The sequence below is a fragment of the Macrobrachium rosenbergii genome, chromosome 21 (genome assembly GCF_040412425.1).
Source record: "Macrobrachium rosenbergii isolate ZJJX-2024 chromosome 21, ASM4041242v1, whole genome shotgun sequence".
NCBI lineage: Eukaryota > Metazoa > Arthropoda > Malacostraca > Decapoda > Palaemonidae > Macrobrachium > Macrobrachium rosenbergii.
Genome location: NC_089761.1, coordinates 34,219,273 through 34,237,581, shown reverse-complemented (window position 1 = coordinate 34,237,581; position 18,309 = coordinate 34,219,273). Strand labels below are relative to the sequence as shown.

Sequence of the window (18,309 nt, the reverse complement as noted above, 5' to 3'; positions counted from 1 at the left end):
TATATATATATATATATAGCCTTTATACATATGTGATTAACTTAATTACAATTAATATATGAATGTATCTCTCTCATATGTGATTCTAATCTCTCTCTCTCTCTCTCTCTCTCTCTCTCTCTCTCTCTCTCTCTCTCTCTCACCAGATTGGCGGAGGCTGGCTGTAATTAGCTGGTTTATCGATCTGGTTTAATTTTAAACCAGCCGGCACACAAGTTCTTTCTGCTGCGTTGTGTTTTCTTCCTAAATTCATCCTTTGATGTTTTGCGTTTTTGAGTTTTTTGGGGGGGGGATTTATTTTGAAATTGAATTTTTGGGGGGATTTATTTATTTATTTTTTTTTTCAATTTGATTTTTTTTGGAATTATGTTGGATTATATTTTTTTAGTTTTTTGTATTTTTTAAAAGTTTTTTGGTTTTTTGGAGTTTATTTTATATTTATTTTGAGTATGAGGTTTTTGGGATTTATTTGGAATTTGAGTTTTTTGGGGTATTTATTTAGAATTTGAGTTTTTAAGGGATTTATATTTGATTTGAGTTTTTGGGGGGATTTATTTTGAAATTGAATTTTTTTTTGTTTTATTTTGTATTGTATTTATTTCCAATTTGATTTTTTTTGGAATTTATGTTGAGTTATATTTCTTTAGTTTTTTGTATTTTTTTAAAATAAGTTTTTTTGTGATTTATTTAGGATTTGAGTTTATTGGGATTAATTTCGAAATTCGGTTTTTTGCCTTTATCCATGAGCATTTTTGGGTTTATGTCGAATATGAAGTTTTTGGGATTTATTTGGAATTTGAGTTTATTTTTATGTATTTCCAAATTGAGGTGTTTGGAGATTTAATTTGAGTATAAGTTTTTTTGGGAGGGCTTATTTTGAATTTGATATTTCTTGGATTTATTTTGAATTTATTTTTTGAGGGATTTATTTTGAATTGTAGTTTTTTCGTTTATATGTTTTAGTTTTTCAGGGGATTTATTTTGAAAACCACTGAGAAGAAATTAAAGTAAAAGAAATGAAAATTAAATAGAAATGCTACACTAACAGGTGGGAAGGGAGTTGTTTTAGGGAGGGGGAGGTTATTTTATGGAGTTGGGAGGTTGTTTTAGGGAGGGGGAAGGTTGTCTTAGGGAGGGAAGGTTGTTTTAGGATGAGGGGAGGTTGTTTAGGGCTGGGTGGTTGTTTTAAGGGGGAGGTTGTTTCAGGGAGGGGGAGGTTGTTTTACGGAGGGGGAAGGTTATTTTAGGGATGGGGAAGTTGATTTAAGGATGGGAAGGGCTTTTAGAGAAGGGAGAGTTGTTTTTTGGGGGGATGTTGTTTTAAAGGAAAGGGATGTTGTTTTAGGGAAGGGAGGTTTTTAGGGAGAGGGGAGGTTGTTTTATGGAAGAGGGAAGGTTGTTTTAGGGAGGGGGAAGGTTGTTTTAGGGAGAGGGAGGGTTGTTTTAGGGAGATTGATGTTTTAGGGAGAGTTGGAGGTTATTTTAGGGAGGGGAGGTTGTTTAGGGAGGGGTAGGTTGTTTGAGAGAGTGGGAGGTTTTTAGAGAAGGGAAGGTTGTTTTAGGGAGGAGGGAAGGTTGTTTTAGGGAGGGGAGGTTATTTTAGGTAGGGGGATGTTGTTTTAGGTAGGGAGGTTGTTTTAGGGAGGGGGTGGGGTTGTTGGAAAGAACGGTACTCGAAAGCACGCGGTATATAATTCGGACAAAGGAGGCTGAGAGAGAGAGAGAGAGAGAGAGAGAGAGAGAGGTGGGTGTGGTTTTAATTTGAAAGCCTTGAGTGGGATGCGGGAAGCCTGTTGAGAACTAACATCTCTTTGGAGTGTGGCTTATGGATTGCGCTGGAAGAGAAGGTGCTCTCTCTCTCTCTCTCTCTCTCTCTCTCTCTCTCTCTCTCTCTCTCTCTCTCTCTCTCTCTCTCTCTTTTATGGATAGTTTTTGTATGGGAGTTAGCTAAGTATATTCAGATCTGTAAAGCCTTGAGGCTTCCTGTATAAAAAGATGTGCTCATTGCTACAACCCCTTTCATTTATTTTTGCTGTACCTCCGTTCATATTTCCTTTCTTCCATCTTACTTTCCTCATGGCGCAATTGCCGAAGGTTTCCTTCCTGTTACACCTTTCAAACCCTTTTTACTCGCAATTTCCGTTTCAGCGTTGAATGACCTCATCGGAGGTGTCCCCAGCACTTGGTCTTTGGCCAAAATTCTGTATTCCATTCCATATCTTTTAGGTTCGTAGGGAAAATATTTAATTTTTGTTTTTAATTTTTTTTAGAATCTGTAGAATATTTCTTAAATTTTTCACCTGCTTCTATTTTTATTTAATTGAATGGATCTGTGGTATTCAGTATATATATATATATATATTTATGGTTTTGCTAAATGTATATTTGTTCATATATATATATATATATATATATATATATATATATATATATATAATAATATATATATATATATATATATATATATATATATATATATATATATATATATATATATATATATATATAAATATATGTGTGTGTGTGTGTGTGTACTAGTGGATCCAGAAAAATTTCATGGGGACCACCAATTGTCACATTGTACATACACACATATATATATATATATATACATATATATATATATATATATATATATATATATATATATATATATATATATAAATTATTGTCTTTTTTCTCAAAATTTTATTATTTCTACAATAGATTTTATATTTTTCCCATTTTTATATTTCTCATGTTTTATTGTTATCTAAATCTTCAATATTATTATTTTGTCATTATTTTTCATGGGAGGGCACGTTCCCAGGTGCCCACCTGGATCTGCTAGTGTATATATGTATGCATGTATGTATATATACATATATATGTATATATTTATTTATATAAAGTAAGCACATCTTAAATAGATCCATATACAATACAGTTTTTTTAGGTATAATAATCTGACCAAGATATATTTTTTCCCTGGAAAAATCGTGATTGATGTTTTTATGCTACTCGAGATTTATTTACAAGAAGGTATCCTAGCTACGTAGGAAAGGGAGTACATCATTATTTTCAGCGAGAGAGAGAGAGAGAGAGAGAGAGAGAGAGAGAGAGAGAGAGAGAGAGAGAGAGAGAGAGAGCGCGAATATTTTATGAATGGGTTTGTCCTGGTAGAGTAGTGTTGTTAATGAAGTTATAATTACTCGCGCCTCTCTCTCTCTCTCTCTCTCTCTCTCTCTCTCTCTCTCTCTCTCTCTCTCTAGATGCGACCCACAATAGTTTGCTAGCACTTAGGTGCCAATTCACTGATTAGGTTAACAGATACAGAGTATATATGTATATATATATATATATATATATATATATATATATATATATATATATATATATATAGATATATATATATATATATATATATATATATATATATATATATATATATATATATATATATATATATATATATATATATATAGAGAGAGAGAGAGAGAGAGAGAGAGAGAGAGAGAGAGAGAGAGAGAGCAGTACTCCCAATCATACGATGAGGGTTCCCCACGAATAACGAACTAAGCTTCTGTTTATCAAATTGTGAGGTTTGAGGAGTTTGCTATGTTTTGAGTGAAGGGTTGGGGAGGTGGGGAGGGAGGAGTTGTTAAAGGAAGTGGGTGACAGCCTCGGGCGACGAGCACAGATGCAACAGGTGCATGAATGGGTGGGCGGGCGTTCGGGTGGGCGCGCACTCGCAGGTGGGCGGAGACAGTTAATAACAATACGGGTACATATACGCTTGCAACTGAGGAGTATGAGAGAAAGCCTCCTTCCCCTCCCCTGTTGAGACGAGAGAGGGGGGTGGGGTTGAGGAGAGAAGGGGGGTTAGGAGTAGGAGGCACAGAATCCACTCCTTCAGTTGATGTTTTGTTGTGGCCGCGTGAGGGTGTGCTCTAAGGACTCCCCCCACGAGAGGATTCACGTGCGTCTCATCTCTGGACGGGAATTTTGGAGCAAGGGGGGTGTGATTCACCTTTTTGGCACTCGTTGGACACCCGTGTCCTGCTTCTGAGGGTTTGACGGTGACTGGTGATGCCCTTTGGAGGCCAGACCATACTCTGAAGGAGAGACACTTTGGAAGGGGTCCTACAGGCACTTTGGAGGTGTTCTGAAGGGACACGTCAGGATATTCAGAGGTATTCTGAACCAGTGTTCTGGAGAGACACCAGAGTGTATTCTGAAGAGACTTTGGAGGTATTCTGAAGAGGCAGTGAAGGAAATTAGAAGAGTTCTGAAAATAGCCTGCAGAGGAGGTTGAAGGTATTTTTCTGAGAGTGGGTCTTCTGAAGACACTTCTTGCATTCTGAAGAAACTGATTGCATTCTCAATAAACTTATTGCATTCTGAAGAAAGTGACTGCATTCTCAAGACACTTGTTGCAATTCTGAAGACAGATTGCATTCTCAAGAAACTTATTGCATTCTGAAGACACTGATTGCATTTTCAAGACGCTTATTGCAATTCTGAAGACACAGATTGCATTCTCAAGATACTTATTGCAATTTTGAAGATACAGATTGCATTCTCAAGATACTTATTGCAATTCTGAAGACACAGATTGCATTCTCAAGGCACTTATTGCAATTCTGAAGACACAGATTGCATTCTCAAGGCACTTATTGCAATTCTGAAGACACAGATTGCATTCGGAAGAGAAACACTGAAGATTTCTGAAATTATCAAACAATTTCTACATCCCACTGTATGTGTGGTAATTTCAATGCACCTTTAGGTCGACGCACCGCAGAAAAACTCCGTCTGTGCGATTCGTGTTTTTCATCCATAAAGTAAACAAGTAAAAAAAATACCTACAAAAAAAAAAAAAAAACTACACTGTCTGTAATTAGCTCTTCTGCTTTCTCCAATCAGCAGTCGTCGAGAAATATACCGTTTATATTTTTTCTTTCCGAGGAAGTGGATCATTGGTGTTTTGTTCCTGCGTGTTTTTTTTTTTAAGAGGAATTTTTCCAAGAGAAACCAGTAATCATGAGGTAAGGGAGCAGGGTAATGATGTGGTTTTATTTTCTCTGGGAGTTTTTTTTTAAGGTTTTTAATTTTTAGGTTTTCATTTTGTCTCGAAGCCGTGCAACTCTTCAAATTGCTTGTGGGGTGTTCAGTTGGAAACCAAAAAATTCAAGAGAAGATGCAACACATTATTACCATAAAACAGTTCGTGTATTTTGATAATTTACTTTTATTTTTATATATTTTTTAATGTATTAATATACTTTTTTATTCTCTAAGTGATCTTTCCTTTCTGTGTTTCTTAGCACCTGTTACGTCTTTCAAATGAACACCGTAATATTCTTTGGAAGCTTCTTGAATTTCAGGTCAATGGCCCCTTTGGTGGGCTTGTTTCATATGAATAGGGTTCATCATCTTAATGATAATAATAATAATAATAATAATAATAATAATAATATTGATTTAAAGTCAGTACACATGTGGGCTTGTTCATATAAATAAGCTTCATCTTCTGAATAATAATAATAATAATAATAATAATAATAATAATAATAATAATAACTTCAATTCAGTGCCCATGTGGGCTTGTTCCATATGAATAGGCTTCATCATCTTCTTCTTAATATAATAATAATAATAATAATAATAATAATAATAATAATAATAATAATAATAATAATATAATAATTTAAAGTCAGTGCGAATGTGGGCTTGTTCCGTATGAATAGGCTTCATTTTCTTCTTCTTCTTCTTCTTCTTCTTCTTCTTAAAAATAATAATAATAATAATAATAATAATAATATAATAATAATAATAAAGGAGTTATACCAGTGTCTGCCATCAAGTGTGGTAATCGTATCCCGTAGACTTATATGTGCAGGCGTGCTACGAGAACTGAGGAATGGTCAGGATTTCCTGTGGGGATTAGGCTACCTCGTCGAGGTAATCCTTCCCCTGGGCCCTATTGAGGTTAGGCTGAGGAATGACCTCAGCGTGGTCTTAAGTGTATTAGGTGAGGTATATAGAGAATTGCACCTGTATATATATATATATTATTTTTTGATGAATATTAAAAAGTAAACACAAGCTCATGCGTTCGGAAACTCGCTCCTCCCGTTAATGATCAATTGTTGTACGTGCAGCTAGTTTGTGAATCCGTAACGCTCTGCCGGTCGGGCGTAACAACAACGTGGCCGCTTGTTGTTTTACCGTCCGTTGTTTCGTCTTGGTGTTTTATTTTTTCCCCTCAAGTGAAAGCTCGATAAATGGGAAGAGGGAGAAGTGGAAAATAATTAATCTTTGGCTTCGTCTGTCCGTCCGCACTTTTTTCTGTCCGCACTTTTTTGTGTCCGCACTTTTTTCTGTCCGCACTGTTTTGTGTCCACACTTTATTCTGTCCGCACTTTCTTCTGTCCGCCCTTTCTTCTGTCAGCACTTTATTCTGTCCGCACTTTATTCTGTCGGGACTTTTTTGGGTCTGCACTTTTTCTGTCCGCACTTTTTTCTGTCCGCACATTTTTGTGTCTGCACTTTATTATGTCCGCACTTTTTCTGTCCGCCCTTTATTCTGTCCGCACTTTTTTCTGTCCGCGCTATTTTCTGTCCGCACTTTATTCTGTCCGCACTTTTTTCTGTCCGCCCTCAAATCTTAAAAACTACCGAGGCTAGAGGGCTGCAAATTGGTGTGTTGATCATCCACCCTCCAATCATCAAACATACCAAATTGCAGCCTTCTAGCCTCAGTAGTTTTTATTTTATTTAAGGTTAAATTTAGCCATAGTCGTGCTTCTGACATCGATAAAGGATAGGCCAACACTGGGCCGTGGTTAAAGTTTCATGGGGCGCGGCTCATACAGCATTATACCGAGACCACCGAAAGTTAGATCTATTTTCGGTGGGCTTGATTATAGGCTGTAGCGGCTGTACAGAAAACTCGATTGCGCCAAAGAAACTTATTTTACTTGTGTATTTTTATTTTGATGTATTATGGTATAGCGCCATGTCTCAAGATTGGGTGGACGGATTTAGATGAATTTTGACATTTAAATGCGTTATGTGACCTCAAAATGTGTCCCCTTAGGGGGAGGGTTAGTGCTGCAACCCCTTTCATTCCTTTTACTGTACCTCCGTTCACATTCTCTCTTCCATCATACTTTTTCACCCTCTTCTAACAATAGTTTCATAGTGCAACTGCAAAAGATTTTCCGTTTCAGCGCTGAATGACCTTGTAGATCCCAGCGCTTGTCCTTTTCTTTTCTATTCTGTTCTATTCTCAAAACGAGGAACTTCTGGGCGAGATCGATTCTGTATTCGCGGCATTTGTTGTCATGGAAACCATCTCGCACATTGATGGCAGTTGGCAGGGATTTTTATATATATATTTTAAATGCTTCAAAGCCGGGTACATGGCTTGGTATTCTTTTATTATTGAGCCTATATTGTCAGTCTAATAAATTCATACATTTATAGTTGAGTTTATTGGCAAAATTTTATTGTCTGTGTGTAATACATTCATACATTTAGAGTTAGGCTGTAAGTTTATTGGCACAATTTTATTGTCACACTCTAATAATTTCATACATTTGTAGTTATGAGTTTATTGGCAGAATATATTATCAATGTGTAATACATTCATACATTTAGTTATAAGTTTCTAGCCAGAATTTTATTGTCAATGTGTAATACATTCATACATTCATAGTTATGAGTTTATTGGCAAAATTTTATTGTCATTATGTAACAAATTCATACATTCATAATTATGAGTTTATTGGCAAAATTTTTGTTGTCAATGTGTAATACATTCATACATTCACACTTAAGAGTTTGTTGTCAGAATTACTTGGTTGTGTCACTGTCATAAATTTCTTCAACATTTGTAAAAAATTATTTAATGCCATAAAATGGTATTAAATAAATACTTAAATATTTAAATATATATTTAAATATATATTTAAATATATATTTAAATATTAAATCTCATAAGATTATACACATATATATATTATTAATATATTTATTGGCAGAATTACATTGCTGTGTCAGTTGTAAATTTTTTTATTTAGCTTTTTCTTTATTGCAATGATATCAAATGGAAAAAGGGTTTCAATAATGCGAACTTAAAATTTATATTTATTTTTCTATTCAGTTTTCATGAAAATATTTTTTGGGGCGAAGTTTTAGAAATACGACTCTGACCGGATGGAACTTTTGCCATTTTCATGGTTTTACGACGGAGAAGATATGGGAGAGAGAGAGAGAGAGAGAGAGAGAGAGAGAGAGAGAGAGAAACAAAAAACGAAATCTATAAAAGAGAGAGAGAGAGAGAGAGAAACAAAAAACGAAATCTATAAAAGAGAGAGAGAGAAAAACGAAAGCTATAAAAGAGAGAGAGAGAGAAAGGGGGAGTGAAGGAAGAAAAATGAGTTTAAAAGAAAACTAAACCAAACGAGAGAGAGAGAGAGAGAGAGAGAGAGAGAGAGAGAGAGAGAGAGAGAAAATAAGAAAAACGAAAGCTATAAAAGAGAGAGAGGGGGAGAGAGTGAAGGAAGAAAAGGAAGTTGAAAAGAAAGACTAAACTAAACGAGAGAGAGAGAGAGAGAGAGAGAGAGAGAGAGCCCTCCCCCCAGCTGCGACCTATAACAGCTGACAAATAACTAAGTGTCCACTTCACTGCAAACGTCTGCATAGACATATTGTATTTACCAACCTTATTGAGACCCGTTGGTTTGGTGCATAATTTGGAGTCTTTCACTGCTGGTCACCCATCCAAATAATGATCACACCCATCTGCCGCTCTATTAGAATAAAGGATCATTTTATGACGAAGGAAGCCGTTTTTCAGTTTTATGATTTATCCGTCTCGACTCCCCGTCTCTCTCTCTCTCTGTCTCGTCTAGGTCGATTGCTCTCTCTGGAGGTCAAAGTGGCGCCGATATTGAGCCCTCTCTCTCTCTCTCTCTCTCTCTCTCTCTCTCTCTCTCTCTCTCTCTCTCTCTCTCTCTCTCTCTCGTTTTTCAGTTATTTTCGTTCCTTTCCCCCATTTTTTTTTGCTCTTCTCTCTCTCTCTCTCTCTCTCTCTCTCTCTCTCTCTCTCTCTCTCTCTCTCTCTCTCTCTCTGCTGTATAGATCTCGTTTTTCAATTATTTTTGTTCCCTTTCTCCCTTTTTGCATTTCTCTCTCTCTCTCTCTCTCTCTCTCTCTCTCTCTCTCTCTCTCTCTCTCTCTCTCTTTTGTGCCCACGTTGGTTCATAAGAGATATGCATCTTATTATTATTATTATTATTATTATTATTATTATTATTATTATTATTATTATTGTGTAATAAAAATCCACAGTTGTTTAGTAAAATATATTACAGATTGTTTTTTCACGAAATTGTGAATCTCTTAGAATTATTATTATTATTGTTATTATTATTATTATTATTATTATTATTATTATTATTATTATTATTATTATTATTATTATTATTCAGAAGATGAAACCTATTCGTCTGGAACAAACCCACCAAAGGGGCCACTGACTTGAAATTCAAGCTTCCAAAGAGTATTGTAGTATTCATTTGGAAGCAACGGAAGATAATAGGAAACACAGAAATAAGAAATCACTTATTAGAAAAAGAAAAACAAATTCATAAATTAATAAATAATAGATAAAAATGCAAGTAAATTATTAAAATACAAGAAGAAAAGTATTATTAGGGTATATAATGCATTGCATCTTGGCTTGAACTTTTGAAGTTCCAATTCCAAGAAATCCTCAGTAGGGAGCCTGTTCCACAGTCCAGAGGTGTGTGGAGGAATAAAGGACCTCTGGAACTTTGGAGAAGTTCGACAGTGAGGCATATTTACTGCATACTTCGTAGCGTTGCAGTCAAACAAGGCAATTGCTTATATTCTCCCTTCCTGGAAGACCATATTAACAGTTAATCCCATCCTTTGAGATGAGAAACAATAAAAAACTAATTCATTTGTCATTTTTTTTGTTTTCTGTAAAAGAAAACTGTTGCGCCGGCTTTATCTGTCCTTCTGCACTTTTTCTGTCCGCATTTTTTCTGGTCCGCACTTTTTTTCTGTCCGCGCTTTATTCTGTCCACATTTTCTTCTGTCCGTACCTTATTCTGTCCGCACTTTATTCTGTCCGCCTTCAGATCTTAAAAACTACTGTGGCTAGAGGGCTGCAAATTGGTTTGTTGATTATCCACCCTCCAATCATCAAACATACCAAATTGCAGCCCTCTAGCCTCAATAGTTTTTATTTTATTTAATGTTAAAGTTACCCATAATCGTGCTTCTGGCAACGGTATAGGATAGACCACTACCGGGCCGTGGTTAAAGTTTCATGGACCGCGGCTCATACAGCATTACACCGAGACCACCGAAAGATCGATCTATTTTCGGTGGCCTTGATTATACGGTGTAGCGGCTGTAGAGAAAACTCGATTGCGCCAGAGAAACTTCGGCGCATTTTTTACTGGTTTCGTTGTACATCTGATTTCTCGCAAATGAGAAAACAGACGAAATTTATGAATGGCGCAGCCGCGTCTGTCTTCGCCGACGGCTCCGGAACGCTCCGAGTCGTCGCCTGCTGTCTCTCGGCGTCGCCAAATCGATGCAAATAAATAAAAAAAAAGACATTAAAAAGGAAGAGTCATTCACGCACCTTCGACCTCCAAGATGCACACTTATTCGACTCGTAGTGCCTCTGCTCATTCGACCGTACCTGAGTCCTCTGTCGACCCGAAGGAGGCGAGGGGAACACAGTGTCACGGAACTTGGCCACGCGGAACTTTCGGCGGTAGCTTCGTGGAACCTCTTCTGTAAATTGCTGTTTTTTTGTTTTGGGGGTGGCTCAATCACTTTCTTCGATGCGTGAAATTTATGTTTGTGGACGAAAATCCCTGTGATTTTGCAGTGCTCTGGTGACACGTCCGCTTTCTGACATTTGTTCTTCCCAAGATTACTGTTATTATCGTTATTATTTAGAAGATGAAACTTATTCCTATGGAAGAAGCCCACCAAAGGGGCCACTGACTTGAATTTCAAACTTCCAAACAAGATTATTATTATTATTATTATTATTATTATTATTATTATTATTATTATTATTATTATTATTATTTCAAGTTCAGTAGCCCCTTTGGTGGGCTTGTTCCATGTGAATATGGTTCATCCTCTGAATAATAATAATAATAATAATAATAATAATAATAATAATAATAATAATAATAATAATAATAATAATAATAATTTTTGGAAGTTTGAATTTCAGGTCAGTTGCCCCATTTGGTGGGTTTGTTCCATATGAATATGGTTCATCTTCTGAATAATAATAATAATAATAATAATAATAATAATAATAATAATAATAATAATAATAATAATAATAAACGTCCCTTCGACATAGTCAGAATAAGCTTGATTTCGTAGTACCGTCTCAAATTTGGGCTGGAGTTGGCTACTTTCCACCCAATTCCGAGTTGCAATTTTGCTTGCTACTCTTCCCTCGGAAAGCATTGCTTGCAGTTGACACCATCTGGCCGGAGAAAGTTGCAAGATATATATATAGTACTTGCTTGTTGATTTCCGGTCGTGTTTTTGTAGTGATATTTAGTTTTATTTATGTTTAGAGCTCTCTCTCTCTCTCTCTCTCTCTCTCTCTCTCTCTCTCTCTCTCTCTCTCTCTCTCTCTCTCTCTCTCTCTCTCTCTCTCCGTCCAGATTCAGCTAGTATTGTTGCATTCAGTGGAAATATTCTCTTAAGCAAATATTGCTTTTTCTCTTTTATAACAGTTCCTCTCTCTCTCTCTCTCTCTCTCTCTCTCTCTCTCTCTCTCTCTCTCTCTCTCTCTCTCTCTCTCTCTCTCTCAGACTTGTTATATCAGTTAAACCTTTCCATTTCAGTTTAATTATTTTAATGTAGCGAGCTACATAGGAGAGAGAGAGAGAGAGAGAGAGAGAGAGAGAGAGAGAGAGAGAGAGAGAGAGAGAGAGAGAGAGCTCAGTGTAATTATGTGAATGTTATGAGAGACGTAATCCATTACTTAAAGCTGTAATTTTGTATAGAGAGAGAGAGAGAGAGAGAGAGAGAGAGAGAGAGAGAGAGAGAGAGAGAGAGAGAGAGAGAGTTTGCCACTGTTGCAGGAAAGAAGAAACAAGATGAAATATTTATTTATTTCTCCATTTCCTGAAACTGGGTCATATGCAGATTTCCATTTGCAAAGGAATTTTGAAAAAAAAAAAAAAACTGTTAACACAATATTTTTCAATATTTTTTATAAAAGAATTTCGAAATTGAAATAAATTGGCATACTGTATTCCTCCGTAAAGTAATTCTGAAGCTGAATTCAATTCTCGTTCTTTATTCAGTTCCTTTTACTGCACCTCTGTTCGTGTTCTCCTTCTTCCATCTTACTCTCTACCTTCTTTAAGTCAATTATTATAATGCAAGGAAAATTGTATTAGGGTAGTAATGCGTTGCATCTTCGCATGAGCTTTTGAAGTTGCAGTACGGAGGCTGTTCCACAGTCCAAAGGTGAGAAGATGATCTGATGAATTTTTTAACACCTGTCTTATATTTTTCTTCTTTCCCTTTCAGGTAAGATGTCTCCTTGAGATGACGTAAATCTGGTCACTGTGAGTCTGTGAAATGTCATTTTTTTTAATATTAAAAACACTTGGAAATTTATTTTACGTTGAAGGCTTGAAATTTTTTTTTTTTTTTATGTTAAAGACTTGAAATTTTTTCATAATGTGTCAGTTGAATTTAAGAAAATAGGAGATAAAAGGGTTTGTAGTTATCAAATGAAAGGTATATATACATGGATCATAGTAATCATTATCAAAATGCTAAGTATACATACATGAATCACTGTAATCATTATCAAAGGGCTAAGTATACATATATGAATCACTGTAATCATTATCAAAAGCCTAAGTGTACATACATGAATCACAGTAATCATTGAAAAGGATCAAAACTGTAATCATTATCAAAAGTATACATATATGAATGAATCATGATCAAAACAAGTATACATAATGAATTATAAAAAGGCCAAGTATACATATCCTTTATGAATCACAATAATCATTATCAATAGGCTAAGTATACATACATGAATCACAGTAATCTTGACTAAAAGGCAAAGTATACATATATGTATCACTGTAATCATTATCAGTAGGCTAAATATACGTGCATGAATTAAAGCAGTCATTATCAAAAGCCTAAGTATACATACTGTACATGACTCACTGTAATCACGATCAAAAGACCAAGTATACATACATGAATCACAGATCAAAGTATACATGCGACAGCCGAATACACAACTCAGAAGACATCAAACTGTGTCATGGCATCTTCTGTAATCATGATCAAAAGTCACATGAATTCAGATCAAAGTATACATGCGACAGCCCAATTGGCTTTCAGCCAAAAGATCGAAACGTGACTTCTAAATTGAGTCGGCAGTGGTGTTGAAGTTTAGGCCTTCCCCAAAACAATGCGCCCGTCTGGTTGCGTTTGTTTTGTGACGTCTTCTTCCTTTCATTCGTATGGAACAGGACGCCATAGGGGCCGTTGCCTTGAAATTCAAGCTTCCAAAGAATAAGTTGTTCATTTGAAAGAAGTAACAGGAGGTGATTGGGAATACAGAAAGATGTCATAATTAAACAAGTTAAAAATGCGCCGAAGTTTCTTCAGCGCAGTCGAGTTTTCTGGACAGCTTGTAATCAAAGCCACAGAAAATAGATCGATCGTTCAGTGGTCTCGGTATAATACTGTACGAGCCGCGCCCCATGAAATTTTATCCATGGCCCGGTGTGGGATGGTCTATATCGTTGCCAGACGCACGATTATGGCTAACTTTAACCTTAAATAAAATAAAAACTACTGAGGCTAAAGGGCTGCAATTTGGTATGTGTGATGATTGGAGGGTGGATGATCAACATACCAATTTGCAGCCCTCTAGCCTCAAGTAGTTTTTGGTCTAAATCTTATATTCCATTTTTATTGAAAAAAGAAAAGATAAATAAAGAAATAAATAATTAAATAGATGAAAATATAAATAATTTATTACAATACAAAGAGTGCATCTTCGCTTGAACCTTTGGAAGTTCTAATTGTGAGGAATAAAGGACGTCTGGAACTGGAACTGGAATTGGAATTAGATCTAAAACGACCTCATTCCCGAGAAACAGAACAAGTTCTTAGTATAAAAGGCATTAAATTGTTTACTGACTAAAATATATAAAACCAGACTTTCGAGAATTAGAATATAAAAATTGCGGGAACTCACGCGATTGTGCATGAGAGCGCGCTTTACTTAATGTATATTTGTGAGGTCGTTGTTTCTCTCTCTCTCTCTCTCTCTCTCTCTCTCTCTCTCTCTCTCTCTCTCTCTCTCTCTCTCTGACTCTGAGAGTTTGCATATCATTAACTTGAAACAACTGCAGGAATATGTTAATGCATTCTCTCTCTCTCTCTCTCTCTCTCTCTCTCTCTCTCTCTCTCTCTCTCTCTCTCTCTCTCTCCCCTTCCTGATTCGCCTAGTAGTGCTTCATTCCATGAAAATCTCAGAGTACATATTGTTTTACCTGTTGTATAACAATTTCTCTCTCTCTCTCTCTCTCTCTCTCTCTCTCTCTCTCTCTCTCTCTCTCTCTCTCTCTCTCTCTCTCTCTCTCTTCCTTCCTTCCTGCCTTCCTTCCTTTGCCTTCCTTCCTTCCTGCCTTCCTTCCTTCCTTCCTTCCAATGAAAATAAATTTCATTCCATAAGTTTTCTCTTTTATAACATATTGTTTTCTCATTTTATAACATTCTCTCTCTCTCTCTCTCTCTCTCTCTCTCTCTCTCTCTCTCTCTCTCTCTCTCTCTCTCTCTCTCTCTCTCTCTGTCGAAAGACGGGATGACGTGAATAGTGGTGCCGCCCAGGACAAGTCTATTGTTTGTAAATGAATTAGTTTTTTTTATATTTTTTCTTATCTCAAAGGACTAACTGTTATCATGGCCTTCCAGGAAGGGAGAATAGAACCAGTTGCCCAGTTTGACTGCAGCGCTGTAACGGATGCAGTAAATATGCCTCACTGTCTTAACTTCTCACTTCCAAAGGTCCTTTATTCCTCACACCGTTGGACTGTGGAACAGCCTCCCAGAGAATGTCGTGCAATTGGAACTTCAGAAGTTCAAGCGAAGATGCAATGCATTATATCCTAATATAATTCTCCTTGTATTTTATTAATTAACTTATGTGTTTATATATTTGTTAATTTGGTATTTTATCTTTTCTAATAATTGATCTCTTCTTTCTGTGTTAACTATTACCTTCTGTTACTTCTTTCTGATGTATACCATGATCTTTGCAAGCTTGAATTTCAAGTCAGTAGGCCCCTTTGGTGGGCTTGTTCCATATGAAAGGCTTTATCTGAATAATAATAATAATAATAATAATAATAATAATAATAATAATAATAATAATAATAATAATAATAATAATAATAATCTTTTCAAGCTTGGATTTCATGAAAGAGTTCAGTGCTGAATAATAATAATAATAATGGGCTTGTTTTATATGAAAAGAGTTCATCTGCTGAATAATAATAATAATAGTAATAATAATAATAATAATAATAATAGTCTTAATAATTAATAATAATAATAATAATATTATTATTATTTTATTATTAAGCTTGAATTTCAAGTTAGTTGCTTTCGAGAGCCTGCTCAGCTCCCTTCTTCAGCTGGTGGCCTTGTTCCATATGAAAAATATGTATTTTATAAACATATAATATTGTAAAAATAATTAATTAATAGTCTTATTATTATTATTATTATTATTATTATTATTATTATTATTATTATTATTATTATTATTATTATTATTATTATTAATAATAGGTTTCGTCTTCTGAACAACAACAACAACACACCATTAATAATAATAATAATAATAATAATAATAATAATAATAATAATAATAATAATAATGGGGACAATATACGGTATCGTCTGTTTAATATTACTGGAGTATCTGAGACCAGTTGTGATGAAAGTGATGCTGCTTTGCGGTGAAGGTGATGTGATGGTGCAGAGTGCAATCCTGTGGTTGACCAGACCAGAGAGAGAGAGAGAGAGAGAGAGAGAGAGAGAGAGAGAGAGAGAGAGAGAGAGAGAGAGAGAGAGAGAGGGGGGAATCAAATGGGTGGGAGAATGCTTAGTCGAGATTCTTATGGTTATTGGTTATAAGTTTAATTTATGTATATGTATATTTATATTTGTATATATTATGTAACATTATATATATATATATGAATGTAGTTATTGTTTAATTATACATATACATACTGTATATATATACATATAAATATTTATATATATTTATATAGCCTATATGTATATTAATATATATATGTATATATATAAATATGTATATAAATATATGTATATACTGTATATATTCATGCATACAAAGCACAGTATGTTTACAAAGACCTTCTCTAAACTCACTCATGTCTCGTTCGCTGTCACGTCGTCTTCCGTGGCGTTTTTGTGCACGCGAAATAACGTGTGTCACTACGCTTATTTGATTCCATTTTGTTAGTGTGCAATGCAGTAGAGATGTTCGTTATATATATATATATATATATATATATATATATATATATATATATATATATATATATATATATATGTATATGTAATGTATATTATATACACATATGCATACATACATACACATAGTAGTACAAGGAGAAAGGACGGTATTTAGAGTGTCTGGAGAACAGGTGCTGTTGGCTTCAGGGTATTAAGCGCCAGTAATAAAATTAATTGTTCTCCTTGCTGAGCTGATGAATGAGACTGCTCTGTCGTACTGTTGTCATTGTGTTTTAAGTTATCTGTAAACATTTAGCATTCAGGTTGAGTTTAGTTTGTATATTATTATTATTATTATTATTATTATATTATTATTATTATTATTATTATTATTGGGTTAGGGGCAGTTATTATGTTCTGTGATGACTGGAAGCCATTTTTTATTCATTTGCAGTGAAAATTATTATTAATATTGTTGTTGAATGATTTTATATATATATATTTATTTATATAATGTATTTACATATTTATTTATATATAATATATATATACAGTATATATATGTATTTATTTATTTATTTATCTTAATGTGCATGTGTTTTATACTCGTAGTGTATTGATATTGGAGAGAGAGAGAGAGAGAGAGAGAGAGAGAGAGAGAGAGAGAGAGAGAGAGAGAGACTCACATTCTCATATATAGTCTTCGAAGCCTTATAGCTGCTGCAACCCACTGCAGTCTCTCTCTCTCTCTCTCTCTCTCTCTCTCTCTCTCTCTCTCTTTAATTGTGCAAACGACCCCAGGCCGAATACACTCGTTGCAAAAGTAGTCTAATTATATTTGGGCGTTTCTGAGATTGAATGCGATGTCCGAATGTCAAGGAATAATATATTTCTCTTTTGGGAACGGGGTTGGGATGGTTTGGGGTTGGGGGGGGGCTGTTGGTTGGCAATGCACAGACAGTGATTGGGATTTCGGCTCCGTGCCTGGGGACATGTCGTGTCCCGCGCGGAGAGTCCGTATTCGGCTTTTCGAAATCGATTTGAATTTCGTTATTGGTTGGTGCAATTGTCGTCCATCGTGCCTTTTTTTTTTTTTTTTTTTTGTTTCGTCTAGATTTGATGTCGATAATGCATGTGTGTGTGTGTGTATATATATATATATATATATATATATATATATATATATATATATATATATATATATATATATATATATATATATATATATATATATATATTAATTGACTCACATCAGGATCGAACTCAGGTCTTGGAATTGAAAGACAGGACCGCTGCCAACCAAGCTACACTAAGTCATCAAAGAAGTTGGAACCTCAGTGCCACTGTGCCTAAGGCTCGTCTTTCAATTAAAAGACCTGGGTTCGATCCTGATGTGAGTCAGAAATTTATGTCTGTTCCACAAGCGATTGTGTTTTGATTATGCCTGTATGTATATATAATTATATGTTTATGTATATATATATATATAATTATATGTTTATGTATATATATATATATATATATATATATATATATATATATATATATATTATATATATACACACACATACATACATACATACATACATACATACATACATACATACATACATACATAACGTGTGTATATCTATGCACTATTGAGTCCAAATTCAGAGGACTTGCGTGGCCTGTCAAACATTGTTGCCATGGTAATTAGGATAATGGATA

At 34.9% G+C, this 18,309-nt stretch overlaps 1 protein-coding gene across 2 annotated transcripts in view; it reads left to right on the top strand.

The window, feature by feature from the left end:
• Nucleotides 1-3,792: 3,792 nt before the first annotated feature.
• Rala (Ras-like protein A) overlaps nucleotides 3,793-18,309 on the top strand; it is a 77,069-nt gene continuing 62,552 nt past the window's right edge. Inside the window, exon 1 of one of the 2 annotated variants that reach the window (XM_067123409.1) lies at nucleotides 3,793-5,027. In XM_067123409.1, the coding sequence (XP_066979510.1) occupies nucleotides 5,023-5,027 (5 nt within the window). In that variant the 5' untranslated portion in view covers nucleotides 3,793-5,022. The remainder of the gene's footprint in view (nucleotides 5,028-18,309) is intronic. The other variant, XM_067123410.1, reaches the window with a different exon arrangement.